The sequence below is a fragment of the Myxocyprinus asiaticus genome, chromosome 40 (genome assembly GCF_019703515.2).
Source record: "Myxocyprinus asiaticus isolate MX2 ecotype Aquarium Trade chromosome 40, UBuf_Myxa_2, whole genome shotgun sequence".
In the NCBI taxonomy this organism is placed as follows: Eukaryota; Metazoa; Chordata; class Actinopteri; order Cypriniformes; family Catostomidae; genus Myxocyprinus; species Myxocyprinus asiaticus.
In genome coordinates this window covers 36,966,721-36,988,800 of record NC_059383.1, presented here as the reverse complement: position 1 = coordinate 36,988,800, position 22,080 = coordinate 36,966,721, and the positions used below count along the sequence as shown (strand labels likewise).

General features: G+C 36.3%; 1 protein-coding gene across 3 annotated transcripts in view; it reads left to right on the top strand.

Moving 5' to 3' along the window:
- Positions 1 to 18,128, top strand: part of LOC127431176 (alpha-2,8-sialyltransferase 8E-like) — a 23,847-nt gene extending 5,719 nt beyond the window's left edge. The window contains exons 2-9 of one of the 3 annotated variants that reach the window (XM_051681481.1): positions 2,436 to 2,543; positions 5,755 to 5,853; positions 9,104 to 9,196; positions 9,711 to 9,797; positions 10,074 to 10,218; positions 12,813 to 12,925; positions 13,030 to 13,122; positions 15,408 to 18,128. In XM_051681481.1, the coding sequence (XP_051537441.1) occupies positions 2,436 to 2,543; positions 5,755 to 5,853; positions 9,104 to 9,196; positions 9,711 to 9,797; positions 10,074 to 10,218; positions 12,813 to 12,925; positions 13,030 to 13,122; positions 15,408 to 15,870 (1,201 nt within the window). In that variant the 3' untranslated portion in view covers positions 15,871 to 18,128. The remainder of the gene's footprint in view (positions 1 to 2,435; positions 2,544 to 5,754; positions 5,854 to 9,103; positions 9,197 to 9,710; positions 9,798 to 10,073; positions 10,219 to 12,812; positions 12,926 to 13,029; positions 13,123 to 15,407) is intronic. The other 2 variants (XM_051681482.1, XM_051681484.1) reach the window with 2 other exon arrangements.
- The last annotated feature ends 3,952 nt before the right edge of the window (positions 18,129 to 22,080 follow it).

Genomic DNA, 22,080 nt, shown 5'->3' with positions numbered 1-22,080 from the left:
CGCTCATCACTACTAGCCAAGAGTTGATTGTTGCATATAGACATTTGTCCGTATGAATCAAACAAAAGTCAAACAAGGTTATTTTAATACAGGTACCTCCAAGTTCCTATTACACTGGTGCTTGATTAAGGATCAGTTTCTGGAATCCTGTGCCATGCTTTAAATTTGCCCGTTGTTTTGTTAATATTGATTTGTTAAGTGTCTGGCCCCACAGAAGTATTGACATCTTCAGCTGTGACCTCCTCATTATCTGCTGGTTTGCAGAAGAGCATCTGTCCTTCGTTTCAACCTCTCTCTCTCTCTCTTTATCTCTCTCTGCTCTTCACATTAGCGGCTGACTTTGCATTCCTTGTTCTGGTCAGTGAATACAGAAAATTGAAGAGCTGATGTCCACATTAAATTATCTCTGATGCTTTCAGGGCACTTAGGAAAGGGCCTTGTATGTTCTACATCGAGTATAACTGGCTTCAATTGTAGACTGTAAAGATAAACTAAATGAAATTGGGAATTTTGTAGCCTTTAGGTTATGTCTATTAGCTTTGTGGCCATGTATATTCTTTTAAAAGCTGACAAAAAGTAGACTGCCTACAATTTACATACATCCTCGAATGTATGACTTCATACGTCCACTAAAATCACCTAGACAACAGTTGGTTCACCTCAGTTCTGAGGTGAAATGTCCACTGTGTGGCACTTTACGCTGATGGTTTTTAAGGTTAATGCTCTATCAAGTTTTAAATCCACAAAACTACCTTCCTACCCTTAACCTTCAACCTGACCGATAGTGTCCGAAAAAATAAAAGAGACACGAAAAACGCAATTGCTGAAGCAACCACGTCATTTTTTGGTGCTTCAATGACACTATCAGAATCAGAATGAGCTTTATTGACAAGTATACTTACACACACAAGGAATTTGTCATGGTGACAGAAGCTTGCTCACATGCCGACTTTCACGCTCCTCAGTTCTCATATCTTGGTCCTTAATATCACTAGTGCAATGCGCTTTCAGTTGAGCTAATGCGCAATTTGATCACACTCGAACAAGCTTGTAAATGTAGTTGGTTTTGTAATGCAAATGTTAAAATGTATCCCCTTACAAGTCATGCACTATAGTAAAAGTGTTTAGATAAGATAGCATTGTGTGAGGAGCAGAGCAAAAAACAGAAAGTGAACTGTTAATCTACCATGTTACTTGTGATTTGTGTGAAAGTAAATAAAAGTCACTGTTGTTGTAGTGCCTCCTCTAGCATTCATTTAAACAGGAAACTGCCGCGATACGTACAAGAAGCCACATCATTAAAAAAATAAAAAATAAAATGAAGGTAACATGACTTTATGAGACCAGGTCTGAGTTAGGTAGTTCTGAGAAAAGCTCTAGGATCATTTGTTTGCTCATGCAACATTTTTGGTATTTTTTATTTATTTATTTTTTAATCTAATTCAATGACATTCATATATTTTCAAGTGTTAATATATACATTTTTAACTAAAGGTATAGTTCACCCAAAAATGGAAATTCTCTCATCGTTTACTCACCCTCATACCATCCCAGATGTGCATGACTTTCTTTTTTCTGCAGAACACAAACAAAGATTTTTAGAAGAAAATTTCAGCTCTGTAGGTTCATACAATGCAAGTGAATGGTGACCAGAACTCTGAAGCTCCAAAAAGCACATAAAGGCATCATAAAAATAATCCATGAGACTCCAGTTGTTAAATCCATATCTTCATAGGTGATATAAGTGTGGGTGAGAAACAGAACAATATTTAAGTCCTTTTTTACTATAAATTCTCCTCCCTGCACAGTAGGTGGCGATATGCACAAAGAATGTGAATCACCAAAAAACAAAAGAAGAAGAATGTGAAAGTGAAAGTGGAGATTTGTAGTAAAAAAAGGACTTACATATTGATCTGATTCTCACCCACACCTATCATATGGCTTCTGAAGACATGGATTTAACAACTGGAGTCATATGGATTACTTTTATGCTGCCTTTATATGCTTTTTGTTTCACCATTTACTTCCATTGAATGGACCCATAGAGATGAAATATTATTCTAAACATTTTCATTCATGTTCAGCAGAAGAAAGAAAGTCATACACATCAGGGATGGCATGAAGGTAAGAAAACTATGAGAGAATTTTTATTTTTGGGTGAACTGTCACTTTAAGTATCCCTTTTTGGGGCAACTGTACATGTGGACAGTATAAGCTGATCTTACTATTTACTCTAATCATAGAGACTTGCTGTTTGCAGTATTTGAATGGGTGTTTTGCTTCTCTGTTATCAGTGACTTTACACACAACGAACACCATTTTTAAATGGATTTTGAACATTCTTTCCATTCCTTACAAATCTTTGTGTGTTTGACTTTGTGTGGCTTTGAACTAATATATGACACCTTAAACGACCTGCCTCATTTTCTCACTAGTGGGCAACAGTTTTCCCGCCTCAAAGGAGAGGAGGTGGGCAACTGGAGCGGGCTCATTAGTTACCCTGATGATGGAGGGATGAAGCCGGCAAGAAATGGGAGGAAAAGGTACAAAACCAGCACAGAAACCTCTCAACTACACAACTAACACTCTAGAGAGAGAGAGAGAGAGAGAGAGAGAGAGAGAGAGAGTGAGAGAGAGAGAGAGAGAGAGAATGCCACAGGGTGAATGACAACTCAGCCGCTTGCATGTCTGGACTGGAGACACATCCAATCCCTTCAGCCAATCAGATGAACAGAAATGATCAGCTGTGGCAACTAAAACCAATTTACTCATATCAGAGGGCCAGGACTAATTAGAGTTCCATTTTTAGAGTTCCAGAGGAGAAATAGAGCGCAACAGTGACCGTCCATGTTCTTTTTTTTTTTTTTAGCGTTGTTGGTTTCTGAAGTAATTTTCCCATTCATTTTCTCCTAAAAAATCTTCATTTAAGAGTCAGTTATGAAGCCATGAAATTAACCATCCAGGTCCGGGATGAATCGAAACATTAAAATAAAGATTTTAAAGTTTGAAAATCGGGGAAAATGCGGCAAAGGTACGAGATTGTGGCATGTTTGCAAAGGAATATTATCGAACTACTTACGGAAATGTATACATTAGACACTGCATATTGCCTACTATTTAAAAAAACAAACAAAGTAATACAGTTGGCATTATGGTCAGTTCTGAGCACAATTGCTGTTTCCATGGTAACAGCGACTTCTCTGATTGCTGTATGTCTCTTTATAGATCAATGGGTAATGTAGTTCTTCAGGAGTTCTGCTATTAAACATGATTTTGTTTTAAGTTGTGTTTAATAACAGAGTGTTACGGCTTCTACAGAAGCAAATACCACTGTTTAAAGGGATAGTTCACCCAAAATTAGGCAGAATGTTAGAAGTAAATTGAAGTAAAAATCCCATTAATTTTATACCATGGGGGAATAGATTTTAAACGATAACTTAAAAACCTTTAAAGACAGACCTACTATGAGCTACGATGTTGTTAATGGATAGTCAAGTCATTTTTATTTGTATAGCACTTTTCACAACACACATCGTTTCAAAGCTGCTTTACAGAAAAGTATATGCTAGTATACACTGATCAGCCACAACATTAAAACCACCTGCCTAATATTGTGTAGGTCTCCCTCATGTCACCAAAACAGTGCCAATCCGCATCTCATTATAGCATTCTGAGATGATATTCTTCTCATCACAATTGTACAGAGTGGTTATCTGAGTTATCGTAGACTTTATCAGTTCAAACCAGTCTGGCCATTCTCTGTTGTCCTCTCTCATCAACCAGGTGTTTCCATCCACAGAACTGCCGCTCACTGGATGTTTTTTGTTTTTGGCACCATTCAGAGTAAATTCTAGAGACTGTTGTGTGTGAAAATCCCAGAAATACTCAAACCAGCCCATCTGGCACAAACAATCATGCCACGGTCCAAATCACTGACCCGTATCTGCATGATTTTATGCATTGCACTGCTGCCACACGATTGGCTGATTAGATAATCGCATGGATGACTGTTGGTGCCAGATGGGCTGATTTGAGTATTTCTGTATCTGCTGATCTCCTGGGATTTTCACACACAACAGTCTCTAGAATTTACTCCAATGGTGCCAAAAACAAAAAACATCCAGTGAGCGACAGTTCTGTGGATGGAAACACCTGGTTGATGAGAGAGGTCAACAGAGAATGACCAGACTGGTTTGAACTGACAAAGTCTATGGCTCAGCGGTTAAGGCTCTGGGTTACTGATCAGAAGGTCGGGGGTTCAAGCCCCAGCATCGCCAAGATGCCACTGTTGGGCCCTTGAGCAAGGCCCTTGACCCTATCTGCTCCAGGGGTGCTGTATCATGGCTGACCCTGCACTCTGACCCCAGCCTAACTGGGATATGTGAAAAAGAAGAATTTCACTGTATATGTGCAAATGTATAATGTGTGATAAATAAAGAAAAATTATAAATTAAATTATAATTATAAATTATGTAACTCAGATAACCACTCTGTACAACTGTGGTGAGAAGAATATCATCTCAGAATGCTATAATGAGATGCGGTTTGGCGCTGTTTTGGTGACATGAGGGAGACCTACACAATATTAGGCAGGTGGTTTTATTGTTGTGGCTGATCGGTGTATGTTTCTGTTGGATAGTATGTGCTTCTGTTGAAGTCATCAATCTTTGTTATGTTAACTTAATTAAAAAAAAAATTTTTAATAGCAGTTTTTCACGAATTCCTGGTGAAGAACTACACTACCCCTGATTCAACAGAGAAAGATCCACCAATCAGAGAGTTGCACCAATAAAAGTGCACCAAATGAGCTCTGCAGCAACCACCCACTTTATATGACGTACTGTACTGAATATTTTACAATATACATTAAATAAGTTGATTTTAGATTTCAATAGTTTCATATTTTTCAGTTGCATTTAAAGGAATGTTCCGGGTTCAGTACCCAAAAGTTAAGCTCAATCGACAGCATTTGTGGCATCATTTTGATTACCACTAAAATTTATTTCGACTTGTCCCTCCTTTTCTTTAAAAAAAGCAAAAAGCTGTGTTACAGTGAGGCACTTACAATGGAAGTGAATGGGGGCCATTATTTCTGTAAATGTTAAAATACTCACTGTTTCAAAAGTTTAGCCTCAAGACATAAACAATATGTGTGTTAACATGATTTTAGTGAGATAAAATCACTTACTAACCGCATCTGTGTAAAGTTATTGCCAATTTTACAACAAAATTATAAGCTTCACATTTCTGCTTTTAAACCTTCCAAAAATTGGTCCCCATTCACTTCCATTGTAAGTGCCGCACTGTAACACAGATTTTTACTTTTTTTAAAGAAAAGGAGGGACGAGTCGAAATAAATTTTAGTGGTAATTAACATTATGCTGTCGATTGAGCTTAACATGTATTGAACCCAGAATATTCCTTTAATTTGATAACGTACTTCATGAGGGAATGAACTACAATCCCAAGAAGCCCTGCGAATGACATTAACTATGACATACACAGTGTTTTTGTCTAGTTTTCAAATACTTTTTTGCTTCAAATCAAAGTTTCACTTTGGAGCTGGTTGGTTTGGTTCATGACTTAAAACTGTTTTATGAAGGATTTTATTAAATCCTTATTGAAAAAATTAATGGGGAAAAAGTGGGCGGGTGAAGTTGTGCTCACTTGTGTTTGTCAGTACTGGGTCAGGTCATTGATCCTCACGTTTAACTCTAAACTCTAAAGCTAACTCACTTGTATGCATCTCGACAGATGTGTCCGTCAGAATTTTCAGCACTCCGAGGCTCAGAGCTCCGTAGTTATCACACCCTGCCTAGCCGATATTCAGAAGAAAAAAAAAGAAAAGAGAAGGTAGGCCACACTGATGGCATCTCCAGTTCACAAACCTTACGTCCCTGTTTGAGGATGTCTCTTATGTCTTTCCATCTGGTCTGAGAGACGACCGACTGCTCATGCTCGCTGTGCTCGGTGCACCGCCGGTCCGTTTGTGCATGTTGTCTGCAACCCTCCATCTGCCCTTGACCTTTGACCCCATCACCTTGCTCTCTCCCTGAGGTTGGTAGTTCCTTTGGATGTCATGGGTTCCTGTTTCTGTGTATCCCATCATGCATCTCCCGCCCCCACCCCCCAACCTGCATGTGTGTGTGTGTGTGTGTGTGTGTGTGCACGTTACTGGATTGTATGAGTGTGTGCGTGTGTCATGTTATCTCAACACACCTCTACCCGATTCCCGCTTGCACATTTGCACTCCCTTTGACTTGAAAAGAAGTTTATTATTTTTTACTGTTTTTCTTCCCAACAAAATGATCGCAGAAAGTTGCAATGTGTCATCCAGGGTGTTTGTGATCAGGCTGGTCACACATACAGAGAGTTCAGGCAACAGCAGCATGTCAGAGATGTATGGAATCGCTAATGTGTTTCATTCTTTCAGTTTGTCTCTTTGTTTTGTTTTTTTGTCATTTTTCTTCATTTTAAACACACATTTTGATAAATCAGCACACCTTTGATGTTTTTTTCTCTTTAGGCACAAGCATTGCCTGCTAAACCACCATGCAGACACAAATTTACCACCGAGTTGGATGAAATTAATGGCTATGTTCAGAATGGAATACCAGCGTATTGCTTATTGCATATGGCGCAGTACACACTGTATTCCAGACACGTGCTGGTATTCGGTAATACTGTATAACGCAATATTTAACATGCATAGTTATGTTATTGTGGACCCTTCAAAATACTGTCAATTCTAGATAACCTATTAGCCAAATTGTTTAGTTTTTTTCTGAATGCATCACAAGTTTGTGAATCAAGTACTACACTCGCCATGCGCCAAATGCAAGTAATTATTCGTGATATTATTCAACTGTTCATTCAGTTTCTTAAATGTTCAAGGTTCTTTTCAAAGTTACTTTCTTTGTGATATTTGATTTAGAACGCATATTGCTTTATGCAACTACAAACATCTTAAACAAAAATTTTATTACATGACCTCACAATGTTACATGTATAAATCCTGTCCAGTTATCATCTCGGAAATAAATACGGTTATTGTGCATTTTTAATGCTATTTTGTGTTAAAATGTCTTATCTTTTGGCATCAAATAACGAGACAAGAGAAATGTTAAAAATCATAGTCGTTATTACTTACGGATGATTTATTCATTGCACTTGAAAAAAGTCGAGCACATGCGTTGTGAGATACAGTACAGAGTGCAGTGTGTTCTGGTTGTATACTCTGGACATTTTGACAAATGTAGTGGGTATTTTATGCATACAGAAAATGTGCAAACTATGCAGAGTATACAAACACTAGAAAATATCTTGTCAGGTATACAAAAATTGTGCTTCATGTGGTAACATCTAAATTAACTGGTTTTATTTGATTAAAAATGTTTGTTTTATTTGACTAAATTTACCTGACAAATTAGGTTACACCAACAAAAGTCATTTTTAAGGGTTACATCAGGTATTAATAGCTCCTTAAGGTAACTTTTTACATGACTGTTTACTGCAGAAATAGGAGTAGTATGACAGTATGCTGTTCTGAACATAGACAGACTGTTGTCCTCTTCTAATCCTCTTAGTTTGGCTGTTATTATTGGCAAATAATTATGCAGATAAAACAAAAAGCATTTCTTGTTTAATTTGGACCTTTGTAACAAAGCTGTTTGGACCTATGCTGCTTTTATATTCTAAGATGGATACAGCATCATTCAGGGCATGTTATTATGCAAGATAAATAGAAATAAAATAGAAAATAGTGTGGTTTTTGTAGTTTAGATCATGTTAAAGTCATTGAAGATAAGTGATAAAATGTCATTGCATGGTAAAAGGTTGATATATTGGAGTAAACCAAACTGACTTTTGCTAAAAGTGTTAGCAGCCATTTTGGCTCTGATTTAATATACAATGTCAGTAAGTGGTCTGCAGTAGCAGGCCAACCTCCATTATAGTCCATTTAAACCTCATTAAAATGGAATCAAGAAGCACTGAAGATGTTTTCATTGATGCCTTGCCTGAGGAAAGACTCAAAATGACCAAAAGAATCACATAATGAGTAATAGAGAGAAAAAGACTACCTCTACCAGCAGTTTACAACATGATTTACTCAACGGCGTAGCCAGGAAATTACTTTTGCGTGGGCCTCAATAAAAATAGATGGGCCAATTTTTTTTTCCCCTTAGAAATTTCCCTGAATCACACTTTCAGAAATCAGAATGTATGCATTTTTAAACTATTTTATAAATACATATTCGAAGTCAATGAATAGTTTTAATTTGGCCCACCCTTGGCTACGCCTCTTGATTTACTCATACTATATTCTCATATTTACATTTAATTCATTTATTCCATGTTATTGCATTTTCATGTTTTTAAAGGCATGTTTTTGTTTGTATTTTTGTTTCACAACCAAGGTGAGGACACACTCATCAGTTAAAACCCTGCTGCCTCTTCTCATTGTGGTGAAACTGTTATTTCATATATATATTTATCTGCAGAAATGTAGAAAAGATCATTTCAGCTAAGTTAGAAAGTTGTTCAAATGTGTCTTCAATGGCCCTTATCAAAACATCCTGAAGGAATGCTAATAGAAGTCCCATCATAATTTAGATCCAATCACTGCCCATGTAGTGGCCAAGGCTGGAAGTGTTGTTTGAATTTACGGGTGAAATGTCCACAGAGTGGTGCCAAAAGTGAGTTGTTTTTAGTTGTAAACGATGTAAAACAGTGAACAAGAGTGTGCATTTTAGTAACGCTACACCCTAACCCTGACCCAAACCCTAAAACTTACTGTCAGTGGAGTCAAACATTATTTTCTGAGCGAAAATGCAACCTCATGCATTACTTCCTAGTTCCAGAAACGTGCTGTCAGTAGCATTAGACAGAGAAATGTGATCATGCTCGAATTGATGCAACACATTTCAATTGATTCTAAATAATGATAGAAATTAGCATTAGCATTCCTTTAGGATCTTTTGACAAGATTGTAGACCTGCAAACTTTCAACAAGCTTTTTCACACTGGATCTTTAGTTAGTTTCTGCATGGTGAAACTTCTCAGGTTGTTCCTACAGCATGTGTGACTGTCCGTTTTCTGGCAGGTATCTTGAACGCTTCGACGGTTCTTTGGAGTTTAATTCCACTTCCTGTAAGGAACTACGGCAAGAAATCACAGATGTGAAAGTACTGACCATGTAAGTCTCGCGTCAGATGTTTGACTATGTCTTTAAAGGAATATTCCTTTAACTTCATGTCTGTAGAATGAGCTTGCAGAGGGAGTCAGATTTCCTGATGGATGTCTCATCTCAAAGGACAAACCCAGTAAAGAACATCTATTTAAAGAAATATAATATCTGTACAAGAACACCCTTTCCTTTCCACTCATCTCCTTTCATTAGTGGTGTTTGCCATGGCAAATCACTATTTCTCATACTAAGGATTTGGGATGTAAACAAACACCTAATCCTAAGTATTAAAATTCGGTTTTGTGCTACAAACATGCATAAAACCCCAAATTGAGTGGTTCGTTGAGGAGAGAAGTACCACTGTAGATGTGCATTCGAAGCGATCAGACTTACGTTTTTTTGCCTGGTGGACGATAAAAAGGGGCGAAAAAATACCATAGACTTACATTGAAGTCAGTACTCCCCTTTAGACTTATTTAATTGACTAGCCCCTCCATAAACATGTGTGTGTGTGTGTGTTCAGGGTGAAGACATCAGAATTGTTTGAAAGATGGAGGAACCTACAGGCATGTAAGTGGAACCAAAATAAGGAGGAGACAGACAACTTTAAGTGAGTATACAAACACAAAGACATGCCCTTTTGCCTTATCTTTACCATTATCCTTTTTGTCATTTTTCTCTTTGTCCACTTGGATTCCTTTGTCATAACCAAGTAATGATGATCTCTTTATATCCAATAGGATTGTGTTGTCATAAATGAATGATGTCATCTCTCTGTATCAGTAGGATTCTTATGTCAAAACAAAATAATGAAAAAATTTTCTTTCTAGGTCCAATAGGATGCCTTTGTCATTTAGGAATGATATCATCTCTTTGTGTCCAATAGGATGTCTCTGTCACGCTGCTGCAATGCCCCCTCCTTCCTGTTTACCACAAAGAGAAACACACCCTCAGGGACTAAACTGCGATATGAGGTTGATACAAGTGGAATCTTACACATCAGCCCTGAGATTTTTAAAATGTTCCCCAATGTGAGTTAGCATTGCTTTAAATCAAGTTTAAAGTGCATGTCTTTGAATACATGATGTCTTTTAGGAGAGCAGCACCGCCCTAGTCATAAAATCCTAAAGAAATGTGGATAGGATTATTTATATCATTTTATCATAGAACCAAAATGTAGAACCAACCCTAGCGGATATCGGAAATGAAGTTCAACGTAAAACAAAACAAAAACTAGAACTTTCAGCATTAATGGAATATTAGAATAATAATAAAAAGGAGAAGTTTAGAATGCCCCTTTATGATGTCAAAAGGAATTGAAAATTTTTCAGGATCTTTCCTCTAAGATAACGTATAATACTGCACTCAGAAAAATATTTTAAGATTTACGCATTTCAATTTCATAGTAAAATTTAAATTGAGCAATCTTCAATAAAATTACATTGAAAACCCTAAATAAAAAAACAAAAAATAAATATATAATAAAATAAAAATAAAGAATTAAAAATAAAGAAATAAAGAAAATAAATAAATGAATATATATATATATATATATATTTTTTTATTTTTTTTATTTAAATTTGTTAACATTACACAGTTTAATTGAACAGAATTTATGAAATTGAAATGAGAAAATCTTAAAAATAAGCTTTGTTTTTTTTTTTTTTTTTGGGAGTGTGTCTTCAATTCAATTGCATTCAGTGTATTATTCCAATATAATATAGAGGTAGTGTTCTGATAAAAATGACACAATATCCAATAGTACTCTAAGGCCAGAAACATACTTCATACAGGTGCGCGTACGCAGATGTGAGCACATGACCAACTCATTGCCAACGCGCAGTCCAGTTGAATATGCTTAATGTACATTCTTGCCTTTCTATGGTGGTAACAAACCTCAGTACCCAAGGGGGCGATAGAATTACCTTAAAAGTCTGTGCCGTTAAACTGGATTGTTATTATTCAGGTATAATTATATTGACTTTAACTTATCAGCTCAGAAATATTCTCTTTAAACTGTTGCTCCACCATGACAGCAGTTAGTTTGAAAGAGAGAACTCATTCTAGAAGCGGACAGTTCACACTAATGTCCACTAAAGCGCCCCTTGTGGCAACGTTCAGAATGCAACACGTACTTGCATAGTGTTATGAATTGCAGTCTGACCGCTGATGTACATATGCAGAACTGGATTGCTCATGACGTCATATCAGTGAAGTCACTGCGCCACCATATTGCTGTGCCCAAACACTCCAATGTCCCTATTGACTTCATAGGAAATCATCTGATTTCAGCGAGTAAACATCAGTCAATCAATTGCCAGTTTATATCTGAAATCTGCATATACATCCCTACAACGCAAATGTCCTACACATTATTTAAAGTCAGGAATTTTTCCTGTTTCTCAAAAGCCAGAGCAAGTTATGTATATCTATATCAAACAGTTTCCACCTCTAACAAACTTCATCAGTGAACAGATTAGCTGAATCTGCAAGTTCACCGAAACTGAGGTAAGATACAAACATCGAAGTGTTTGTTCAGAGTTACTTGTTTTATGTTTTTCTTGCGGTCACTTGAATAAGAGCGCATGCTCTCGCTCTCACACACGCAAAGCAAAGCTGATTAAAATTAAACTGATACGCTAGGTTTAAATGGCAAACGGACATGTATTTATGACATGTATCCGTGTATGACTACAGAGAGAACGTCACTATAAAAACAAGCAAATCCCGGGCATTTAAGGTGATTTAGAAATTCCGGTCTGACTTTTTTAAAGTCCCTTTCGGGGGTAAAGACGAATTGTCACCCTACACAATAATATATATCAGCTTTTCCTACTTACAACACAACTTGTGGACAGTTTTGCCGCTTCCTTTGGTGATTGTTGTGCTGCACTGATAGACTGAACACTGGGACAGGTGAATGCTCTGACATCGCGATCCACTTATATCTTCTCCCTCTTAACGAATATTATCCATAACGAGCAAATGAAACATGACTGTCACTAGAGGGCGAAATGCAACTTTCATATCCACAGGTCGGAGACGGTGAAACAGGGGCTTTTTCGCCTGTCAGTCATTGATGCTCTATGACAGTTTGGGCATACCAAGATGGCCTCTCGAACATGTCCGGTAGCTTCAACTCCTGCAGGCAGTTTACTGTTGCTTCAGCGATCCAGTTCTATATATAAATATATGAGTGGGTCTGACACATTTTGAAGCGCAACAACTCAGGAAATCGAGCTTGCATAGCTAGAAGCGTTCACGTATTTGCATAGAGTATGTTTTGGCCTTAACAAAACGTGAATCTGGTTTACATTCCTTTAGCATTTTTTGACTAGGGATATAAATGCCTGTTTAAATCTGCATTTACAACATACATGCACGCTGTGGTTATCAGTGGCATCATCTTTTTTTCTTACACATAAGCAAACCACACCCTGCCAAACATTACGAAGCAGGCACCCTTAAGTAGCTGTATCATAGCAAGCTTTACCTAGCAACCAACGCACTGATCACACCCACCATATGCCTGCCACAGTTGCCTAGCAACCATCTCCCAGCAATCACCTTCTCTAATCCCATTTCAGTGTCCTGTTTCTGAATATATTCTGCGCTCTGACTGCAGGATATGCCCTATTCCAAATCCCAGTTCAAGAAATGTGCCGTGATCGGGAATGGAGGTATCATCAAAAACAGTAAATGTGGACGAGAGATCGATGCAGCTGACTTTGTCTTCCGGTAAAATGCAAAAGCACTGTTTGTTAGTTTATATGTCTTGGTTTATATGCACTTTATTAATTTGCCTGTTAAATCTACACAACTCTTCCTCTCTACTCTTACAGATGTAATATTCCTCCCATCTCAGATATGTACAGTGAAGATGTGGGATCTAAGACTGATCTTGTAACCATTAATCCCAGCATTATTACTGAGCGGTACACACATGCACATACATTTATATGATCTCATTATGATTTGTTGGTATTCATACATAAAGTGTACACATACATTTAATATTCTATGAACCTTGACAAAGGTTTAAAGGGATCGTTCACCCAAAAATTTAAATTTTCTCATCATTTACTCACTCTCATGCCATTCCAGATGTGTATGACTTTCTTTCTTCTGCAGAAAAACAGTAAATATTTTTAGAAGAATATCTCAACTCTGTAGGTCCATAAAATGCAAGTGAATGGTGATCAGAACTTTGTAGCTCCAAAAATCACATTAAGGAAACATAGAAGTAATCCATAAGACTCCAGTGTTTTAATCAATATCTTCAGAAGCAATATAATAGGTGTGGGTGAGAATCAGAACAATATTTAAGTCCTTTTTTACTCTAAATCTCCACTTTAACTTTCACTTTACAGGCACCACATGTGACTTTCAGATGTAAAAGTGAAAGTGGAGATTTAGTGTAAAAAAAAAAAAGGACATACATTTTGACCTGTTTCTCACCCACACCTATTATATTGCTTCTGAAAATATGGATTAAACCACTGGAGTCTTATGGATTACTTTTATGCTGCCTTTATGTGATTTTTGGAGCTACAAAGGTCTGGTCACTATTCACTTGCATTGTATGGACCAACAGAGCTGAAATATTCTTCTAAAAATCTTCATTTGTGTTCAGCAGAACAAAGAACATCTCTATTATTAAAATTTGAAAACCACTGCATTATGGTAATAAAAAAATATTCTGGATTTAGTGCAAGTTAAGCTCAATTAACAGCATTTCTGGCATGTTGATTACCAAAAAAAAGTATTTCAATTTTTTTTTTTTTTAAGCGTTATACAGTAAGGAATGGGGGCAAGTCCATAAACGTTAAAATACACAAAGTTTAGCCTCAAAATAAAAAAAATTATACATGTTGTGTCATTAGTTTGATAAAATCGCATACTAACCTTACCTGTGTTAAATTATTTATTTTATCTCACTAAAATCATGCTAACACGTATAATGTCATGTGGCTATACCTTTGAGACACCATGTATTTAACATGTTTTGATCTGGCCTCACTGACTTCCATTGTGTGCTTAACTGAAAACACTTATTTAGTAAACAAGGGATGAGTCGTAATGATCTTTTGTGATAATCAACATTATGGAACAAATGCTGTTGATTGAGCTTAACTTGTATTGAACCCGGAATATTCCTTTAACCGCTCCTTGGTCTTAACGATCAAGTCCTTATGTTGTCCTTAAGGGTCAAACTGACCTTTTTTATGTTCAATTTCAAAAGCTTGTAAAAAAGTCTCTGTTTGATCAATCTCTCTACTTTTGGTCTCAAATCGTTTGTCTAGGTGCCAGATCACACTGGAAATTTTTTTTCTCTGTTGCAATATACAGATCTGAAAGCCAGGGGGAGCCCCAACTCCACACATAGACATCCAGCCTTTTTTGAGAAGCCTCACCATAAAATTGTAGAAAAGGACAAAATGTTTTTATAAGAACACTCATAATTTCACACACACACACACACACACACACACACACACACACACACACACACACACACAGAGATAGAGCAAACAGAGCCTGTATTATAAGTTTTTGAAATTGAACATAAAAAAGGGTAATTTTGACCCTTAAGGACAAAGTCAATGAAATGGAAAAAATCTCACACACTATCCTGGCTTGCAAAGAGTATCAAAATTTATTCAGCAACGTTTTGGTCACTCGACCTTCATCAGGCAACGAATACATTTTGATACTCTTTGCTTGTGACCTACGCACCTATCAATTACTTCTCAGGTGTGTGAGGTTAGTTGTTCATTGACCCATAAGGACAACAAAGGGAATTTTTTTGTAGCTTTGTGTATAAATATATGAAATGTAAAAAAAAAAATGACATTGCCAGGTTCAGATCACCTCTGTGGAGGATGTCATGAAGTTTCAGGCCGAAAACTTCAAGTTAAGTTGATGAAAATCAGAATTCAAAAGGGTCAACCTGACCCATAAGATCAAGGAAGGGTTAAATATCATGAAGACAATGCCACACTGCTAAAAACGTTTTAAATATTTTATCTCTTTCTACTGATTTTGGGGTGAAATATGACCCGTACATGTTCTTGAAAGTTTTTGCGAGATTCACTTGTATAACCGAACGTAAAAATAAAAATAAAAATAAGCTAAAACTATACTTTGTACAAAAACACCAACGCAACCTGCATACCTCATTGAAACTGATTTTCTCTCTGTCTGTCCATTTACGGACTAGGTTTCAAAAGTTGGAGAAATGGAGGAAGCCATTTTATGCCGTTCTCCAGAATTACGAGAACTCATCTGTGGTTTTGCCTGCGTTCTACAACACACGGAACACGGATGTGTCGTTCCGCGTCAAATACATGCTCGATGACTTTGAGTCCGCCCGCGGCGTTTACTTCTTCCACCCGCAGTACCTGTTGAACGTACAGCGTTTCTGGGCCGTGCAGGGCGTGCGCGCCAAACGCCTCAGCAGCGGGCTGATGCTGGTTACCGCGGCGATGGAATTATGCGAAGAAGTGCACCTCTACGGCTTCTGGGCGTTTCCCATGAATCCCTTGGGAATCTTCATAACACACCATTACTATGACAACATCAAGCCCCGCCCTGGATTCCACGCCATGCCATATGAGATCTTTAATTTTATGCACATGCACGCTCGCGGCATCGTGCGCGTGCACACTGGCCCTTGCAGGTGAAATGGCGAAGCATGGGTGACCTGCAATCAGATTGGTCTGTTTTGTAGAACTCCTCTCATTTACTGGCGCTGTGGATCTCGGATGTTACGCATGTGAGCGTGTGCAAATCGCTGCCTTAAAGGCCGGACATTTCAATACTACGTGTTTTTACATTATTGTGTCGGGACAGTTGCAAAATGGTACTTGTCTCCTGTTTGGTGATTTTCTGTAATGTTGTCGTATTTGTGTATCAAATCAGATGTCACTTTTCAAACAATTTGAGAGTGTCTTTTTAATATCTACAATGTCCTAACCTGGTGGGACGCAATAAAGCGACAAGCGATAAATCTTATCTCTTCCATATAAATCTGAGTTTAGGCCATTTTGTTGGTTGTTTGGGTCCAATTTATGTGGCGTTGCGCTGGGTAGCCCTGCCCATAGTGAAATCTCATTGGTCCAAAGTCCCTTTACCCCCCAAATACATTCTGATTGGCTGCAATTGTGGAGTGTACAGTGTTGGGCGTAATTTGATTACAAAAGTAATTAGTTACTATAATCCTATTACTTTTATAGTCAAAAAGTAGTGCAATTCTTGTAATCAGATTACAGTTACTGACTTTCAATGAAGTTATTTACTTTAGATTACTTGGGTTACACATACAGTCTCTCTAAAATAATATTATTTGTTTAGAACACATTTAAAACTTGAATTATGTTCATATGTATGTCTGTTTGTGTTTCTGTGACAGCTGAAGGGACAGCAACAATTAACAAGAAGGAAATAAAGACATAATTTTGAATTTATTGAGCAGAAAACCAAAAACCTTCCAGTGAAATGTGTTTTAGAAAGTAACTTAAAAGTAAAGTCATTAGTAATGTGATTACCATTTCCACAGAGTAATCATTAAAGTAATCTGATTACTTTTTGGGGGGTAACTTTCCCAACAATGGTGGTGAAATGCAGAATTTTCACTTTCAGTGTGCGCAGACAAAATCACTGAAAACGTGTTGCGTCGCTCCAGGTTATGACACTGTGTTAACTTTATAGCTCCTTATAACAGTCATAACAACATTTTAAGGACAAGTTAAACATTAATTAATAACTACAACAGTGCATAAAAGTAGACGTAAGGCTTGACTTGAGGTTGAACATCTCAGTTTTATATGTCTGATCAGTTAAAACGTTTATGTGTATGCTTGTTCTTGTTTAATGCACAGGTTCTGAAGTCATAAAGGAAGTAAAACTTTGTGGAATAGTACAGTCAAGCACAATTGTTTATGCTAAAGGAATGTTTTGACAGTATATTGGTGTTCTCTCTCACAGGCAACATATATACCAACTCACATACACACATCCGTTCGTGTACACTATATGTGACTGAGGTTTTAGTGTCTTTTAAATCGACTGATCACGTTTCTATAACGCTTAAACTTTATATACACTTCATTTTTCAGGTTGCTTGTATATGATATTGTGATAACAGTGTGACCTTATCACTTTGCAAAGAAATTGACTTTTTAATATCAATCGAGATCCTGATTATAGAAACATGGAAGACATCAGGAGATCCATCCATCCATCCATACTATCCATCAGAATGGTATGCTCTCTCTCTCTCTCTCTCTCTCTCTCTCTCTCTCTCACACTCAAACATGTCCAGTGCTGGTGTCGGGTTTTGAGCCAGTGATGAATAATTGAAGTTTCAGAGGTTAATCCGTGTTAATCAGATAAACATAGTTTGATTTCTCTGAAGTCCCCTTCCTTTACCTGAGCAAACACAGAAAAGGATTTTGCTTTCATAAATACAGAACAGTGCTGTGATTCTTACACTGTTGAGTTGGTGAAACCCAATGCTGCAATAGAAGAATCTAAATAACCGTATTTAATAATCTAGAACCTTCATTTCTAATTTTGGAACTCTGGAATGGAACTTCTGTGATCTCACAGACATTACAAATGCTTTTATTAAGTTAATTCCTTTTAATTATTTTTGTTTGTTTGTTTGTTTGTTTGTTTGTTTGTGTTTTCCTTAAACTCTTTTATTGGATTTACAGTACAATTTACCATTAGCAGATAGGTAAGTTAAAGGAGCATTCCACAAAATGTTGAAATTACATCTGAAAAAATATTAATATAAAAAAATACTAAATACTTGATTTGTTGTTTTCTGATATGATGAATGCTCTGGAATGATGCTTCATTGGCCTGTTTGCATTGCTAACTGTCTTTATAGCTTGACATATATAAATATGTAAATAAAGTCATTTGGAATTACTGATGCGCTGATTCATAGTGTATTTTATGAATATGCCAACCATAATGTAGGTCTATTTTACAAAAACAAAAAGTGGTTCATACGTACAGATTAACGTGAATGCTGCTTGACAATCTAGTCAATGTTATTTTATGTTTTTGGAAATTATGTCTTTGGATTTCATTGATAATACAAAATATTAATACGTCACTACAACACCTTTTTTATTGATTTTCAGCAGGTTCTAAACATGCTTCATCTTTTCACTCGTCAGATATCATCTTATATATATATATATATATATATATATATATATATATATATACACATACATATACAATCTATTCATGTAGAGTGTATCGTAGACAACATTTGTTGTCTCGTAGACAACAGGCTGTTTAGAGCAGAGTGAATTATTTAACATATGTGTTCTGTATGTGTATTGTGTGCATTATGAATGTGCTCGGGCATGTCGCCCCCTGTTGGTCATTTCAGTGACTGAGGTCAGTCTATCACTATTGAACTAACAGGTTGTGACTATGTATAAACTGACCTTCTTTATTTTTTTTATTTTTTTTAATGGCACTGGAAGATGTATCTCAGTTAGTTTATTGAACACAAATGATTTAAAATAACACACATTGTATCATCAGGTCACATTCATGTCTGATATATACCTAAGTCTTGCCTATACATCTTTGCAGGTATTTTCCCATCACTTTTATTGATCTCAGATATGCTGTGTGTAATTTCTGTGACATTAGCAGCACCTAACAGAATTACAGCGAGACTACATTGTTTTTGTGATTGTTCTTGTAGAGTATTTTAAATCTGCTCACCAAACAAATTAATTTACTTGATTACAATATTGTTCAGTCACCATTTCTGCTTTTTACATCTTTACGCCAGTGGGAGGCGATACATGAGCATTGTTAAGTATTTTGAGTGATTCATTGAATCATTGTGATTCAAAATCACATAGTCGTTTACAACCGAAACTATGGACGTAAATCCCAGATGGCAGATTGTCTGTTTAAGAGCGTTTCATCTGGAAAGCATCGCATTCTAATTAACATCTGCTGAACATCTTTAAAAGATCATATTTACAAACATGTTAAATCATAAAGGTTTGCTAACATCTTGTTGACATCTGCTGAATGTCTTATTGACATAGAGAGGAAATGTCTGAAAATTAACAAACAGCTTAAAAAATATGTCTTCCAAATGTAATATCACATCTCGGTGTATTACATCCTACGTACACTATCAAGGTCATATTCTTTTCTTGCAAAAGGTCTTTTAAAACCTGTGAAACAAAAAAAAAAAAAGACACTTGTTTTAACCCTTGTGCGTCAATTTATAAAAGTTACTCAGAGGCCCTTAGAGGACAAAAATGTTCACATCAAAAAACATAATAATATTATATATTAATATTATTTTCCACTTTCAATGAGTTAATTTTTTTAACCAACATCAGTCCTGATCATAACTACCAAATATTCATTCATTTTCAGGATTTTAACCCTTTAAATGCCAGTTTGTTTATATAATGCCACTGTTGTTTTTTTTATGAAAAATGTCTTTTTTTTCTTTTAATTATTTTCCATATACTAAATGTTAAGGGGAATTTTTTTAAATTATTATCACAGTCTGGGATATGTCAATGATTAGCAACAATATTGATTTTGATGCATTACTATTTTGTGCAGTGTCAGATAAAATAAAAAACTAAAAAAACTCACATTCAGTACCTTAGAGGACAAAATATCTGCGTCAAAAAACTGCCATAAAAATATTATATATTAATATTACTTTCCACTTTCATTGATTTCAGTTCTGATCAAAACTACCAAGTATTCATTAATTTTCAGGATTTAAACCCTTTAAATGCCAGTTTGTTTATATAATACGACTTTTGTATTTTACACACATACAAAACACACTCTGACATCCATAACAACACACCCACACAATTTTAGCTGCATCATTTATTCAATTGGCCTGCAGTGCTCTATAATATCAGCAAACAGAAAATAGGAAAAAAGAATGTATTTGCTCCATAGGCTAAACGTGAGAAAAATGGCGCCATCTGGTGGAAAATATTAAAATATTTAATTTTGAAGCCAGGGCTCCGGAATGAAAGCATAATATCATAGAATTCATGATTTTATGCTTTAATGGCACTGGGATCAAATATTGCCATTTTAATGGGTTTCAATGGGGATATTTTTGTCCTTAAAGTCCTGAGTGTAACTATTTTGTGTACACAGTATATTATAGATGTATAATTCAGCACATAACGCAGCTGCTTCAGAGCACTTTCATGAGAAAGAACGGCTTCCAGACTGACTTCCGTGCATGGTATCCCAAAAACATAAGTTTATAGCAACTTTAATATAAGCTAAATATAATCAATAGGAAAAAATACACGTTTTGGCATTTAAATGTGAATTAAGACATTATTTAGTCCTTTTAGTGAATCAATTAGTTTGGACGGTTCATGTAAATTAACTAGTTCACATAAATGATTTACTAATTCACCTGAGCCCCACGCAGCCTTTGGAGGGACTTTGCCTTCTTTTTTGAAGTGAAATATTAAGTTAATTGCTGCTATTTTTTCAACTGTATTTCGACTTAGATATATAAAATGTTATGTTTTAATTTATATTAAGAATAAATGTGTATGTTTAATTTAATGTTGTCACGCTAATAGAGCTACATGCTAAAACACACTAGCAACACCTAACAACATGCTAAAACGTGTTAGCAACTTCTAGTTACATGCTAAAACATGTTAGTAATAACTAACAATCTGCTAGAACATGCTAGTATCACTAGTGACATGCTAACAACACCTAGCTACATGGTAAATCATGCTAGCATGATGCTAGCAGTTCCTAACAACATGCAAGAAACACATAGGCATGCCCAGCAACATGCTAGTAACACACTAATAACACCTAACAACATGCTAGCAATGCCTAGCTACATGCTAAAATATGCTAGCAATGCCTACCTCTATGTTAGCAAAACCTAACTACATGCTAAAACATGCTAGCAACACCTAGCTACATGCTAAATCATGCTAGTAATAACTAGCAATCTGCTAGAACATGCTAGTATCACCTAGCGACATGCTAACAACACCTAGCTACATGGTAAATCATGCTAGCATGATGCTAGCAGATCCTAACAACATGCAAGAAACACATAGGTATGCCAAGCAACATGCTAGTAACACACTAACAACACCTAACAACATGCTGGCAATGCCTAGCTACATGCTAAAATATGCTAGCAATGCCTACCTCTATGTTAACAAAACCTAACTACATGCTAAAACATGCTAGCAACACCTAGCTACATGCTAAATCATGCTAGCAATGCCTAGCAACATGCTCACACCACCTAACAACATCCTAGTAACGGCTAACGATGTGCTAAAACATGCTAGAAATGCCTAGCTACATGCTAAATCATTAAAACTATTTTCATTTTAACAAGCTATAGTTTTGGCAAGTCGTTTAGGACATCTACTTTGTGCATGACACTTGTTTTTCCAACAATTTTTACAGGCAGATTATTTCACTTTTAATTGACTATATCACAATTCCAGTGTCAGAAGTTTACATACACTAAGTTAACTGTGCCTTTAGGCAATTAGCCAATTAAATCAAAAGAAATCAGCCAAAAACTGTGGACCTCCACAAGTCTGGTTCATCCTTGGGAGCAATTTGCAAACACCTGAAGGTACCACGTTCATCTATACAAACAATAGTGTGCAAGTATAAACACCATGGGATCACGAAGCCATCATACCAAGGCGCATTCTGTCTCCTAGATATGAACATAGTTTGGTGCATAAAGTGCAAATCAATGCCAGAACAACAGCAAAGGACCTTGTGAAGATTCTGGAGGAAACTGGTAGACAAGTATCTATATCCACAGTAAAACAAGTCCTATATCTACATAACCT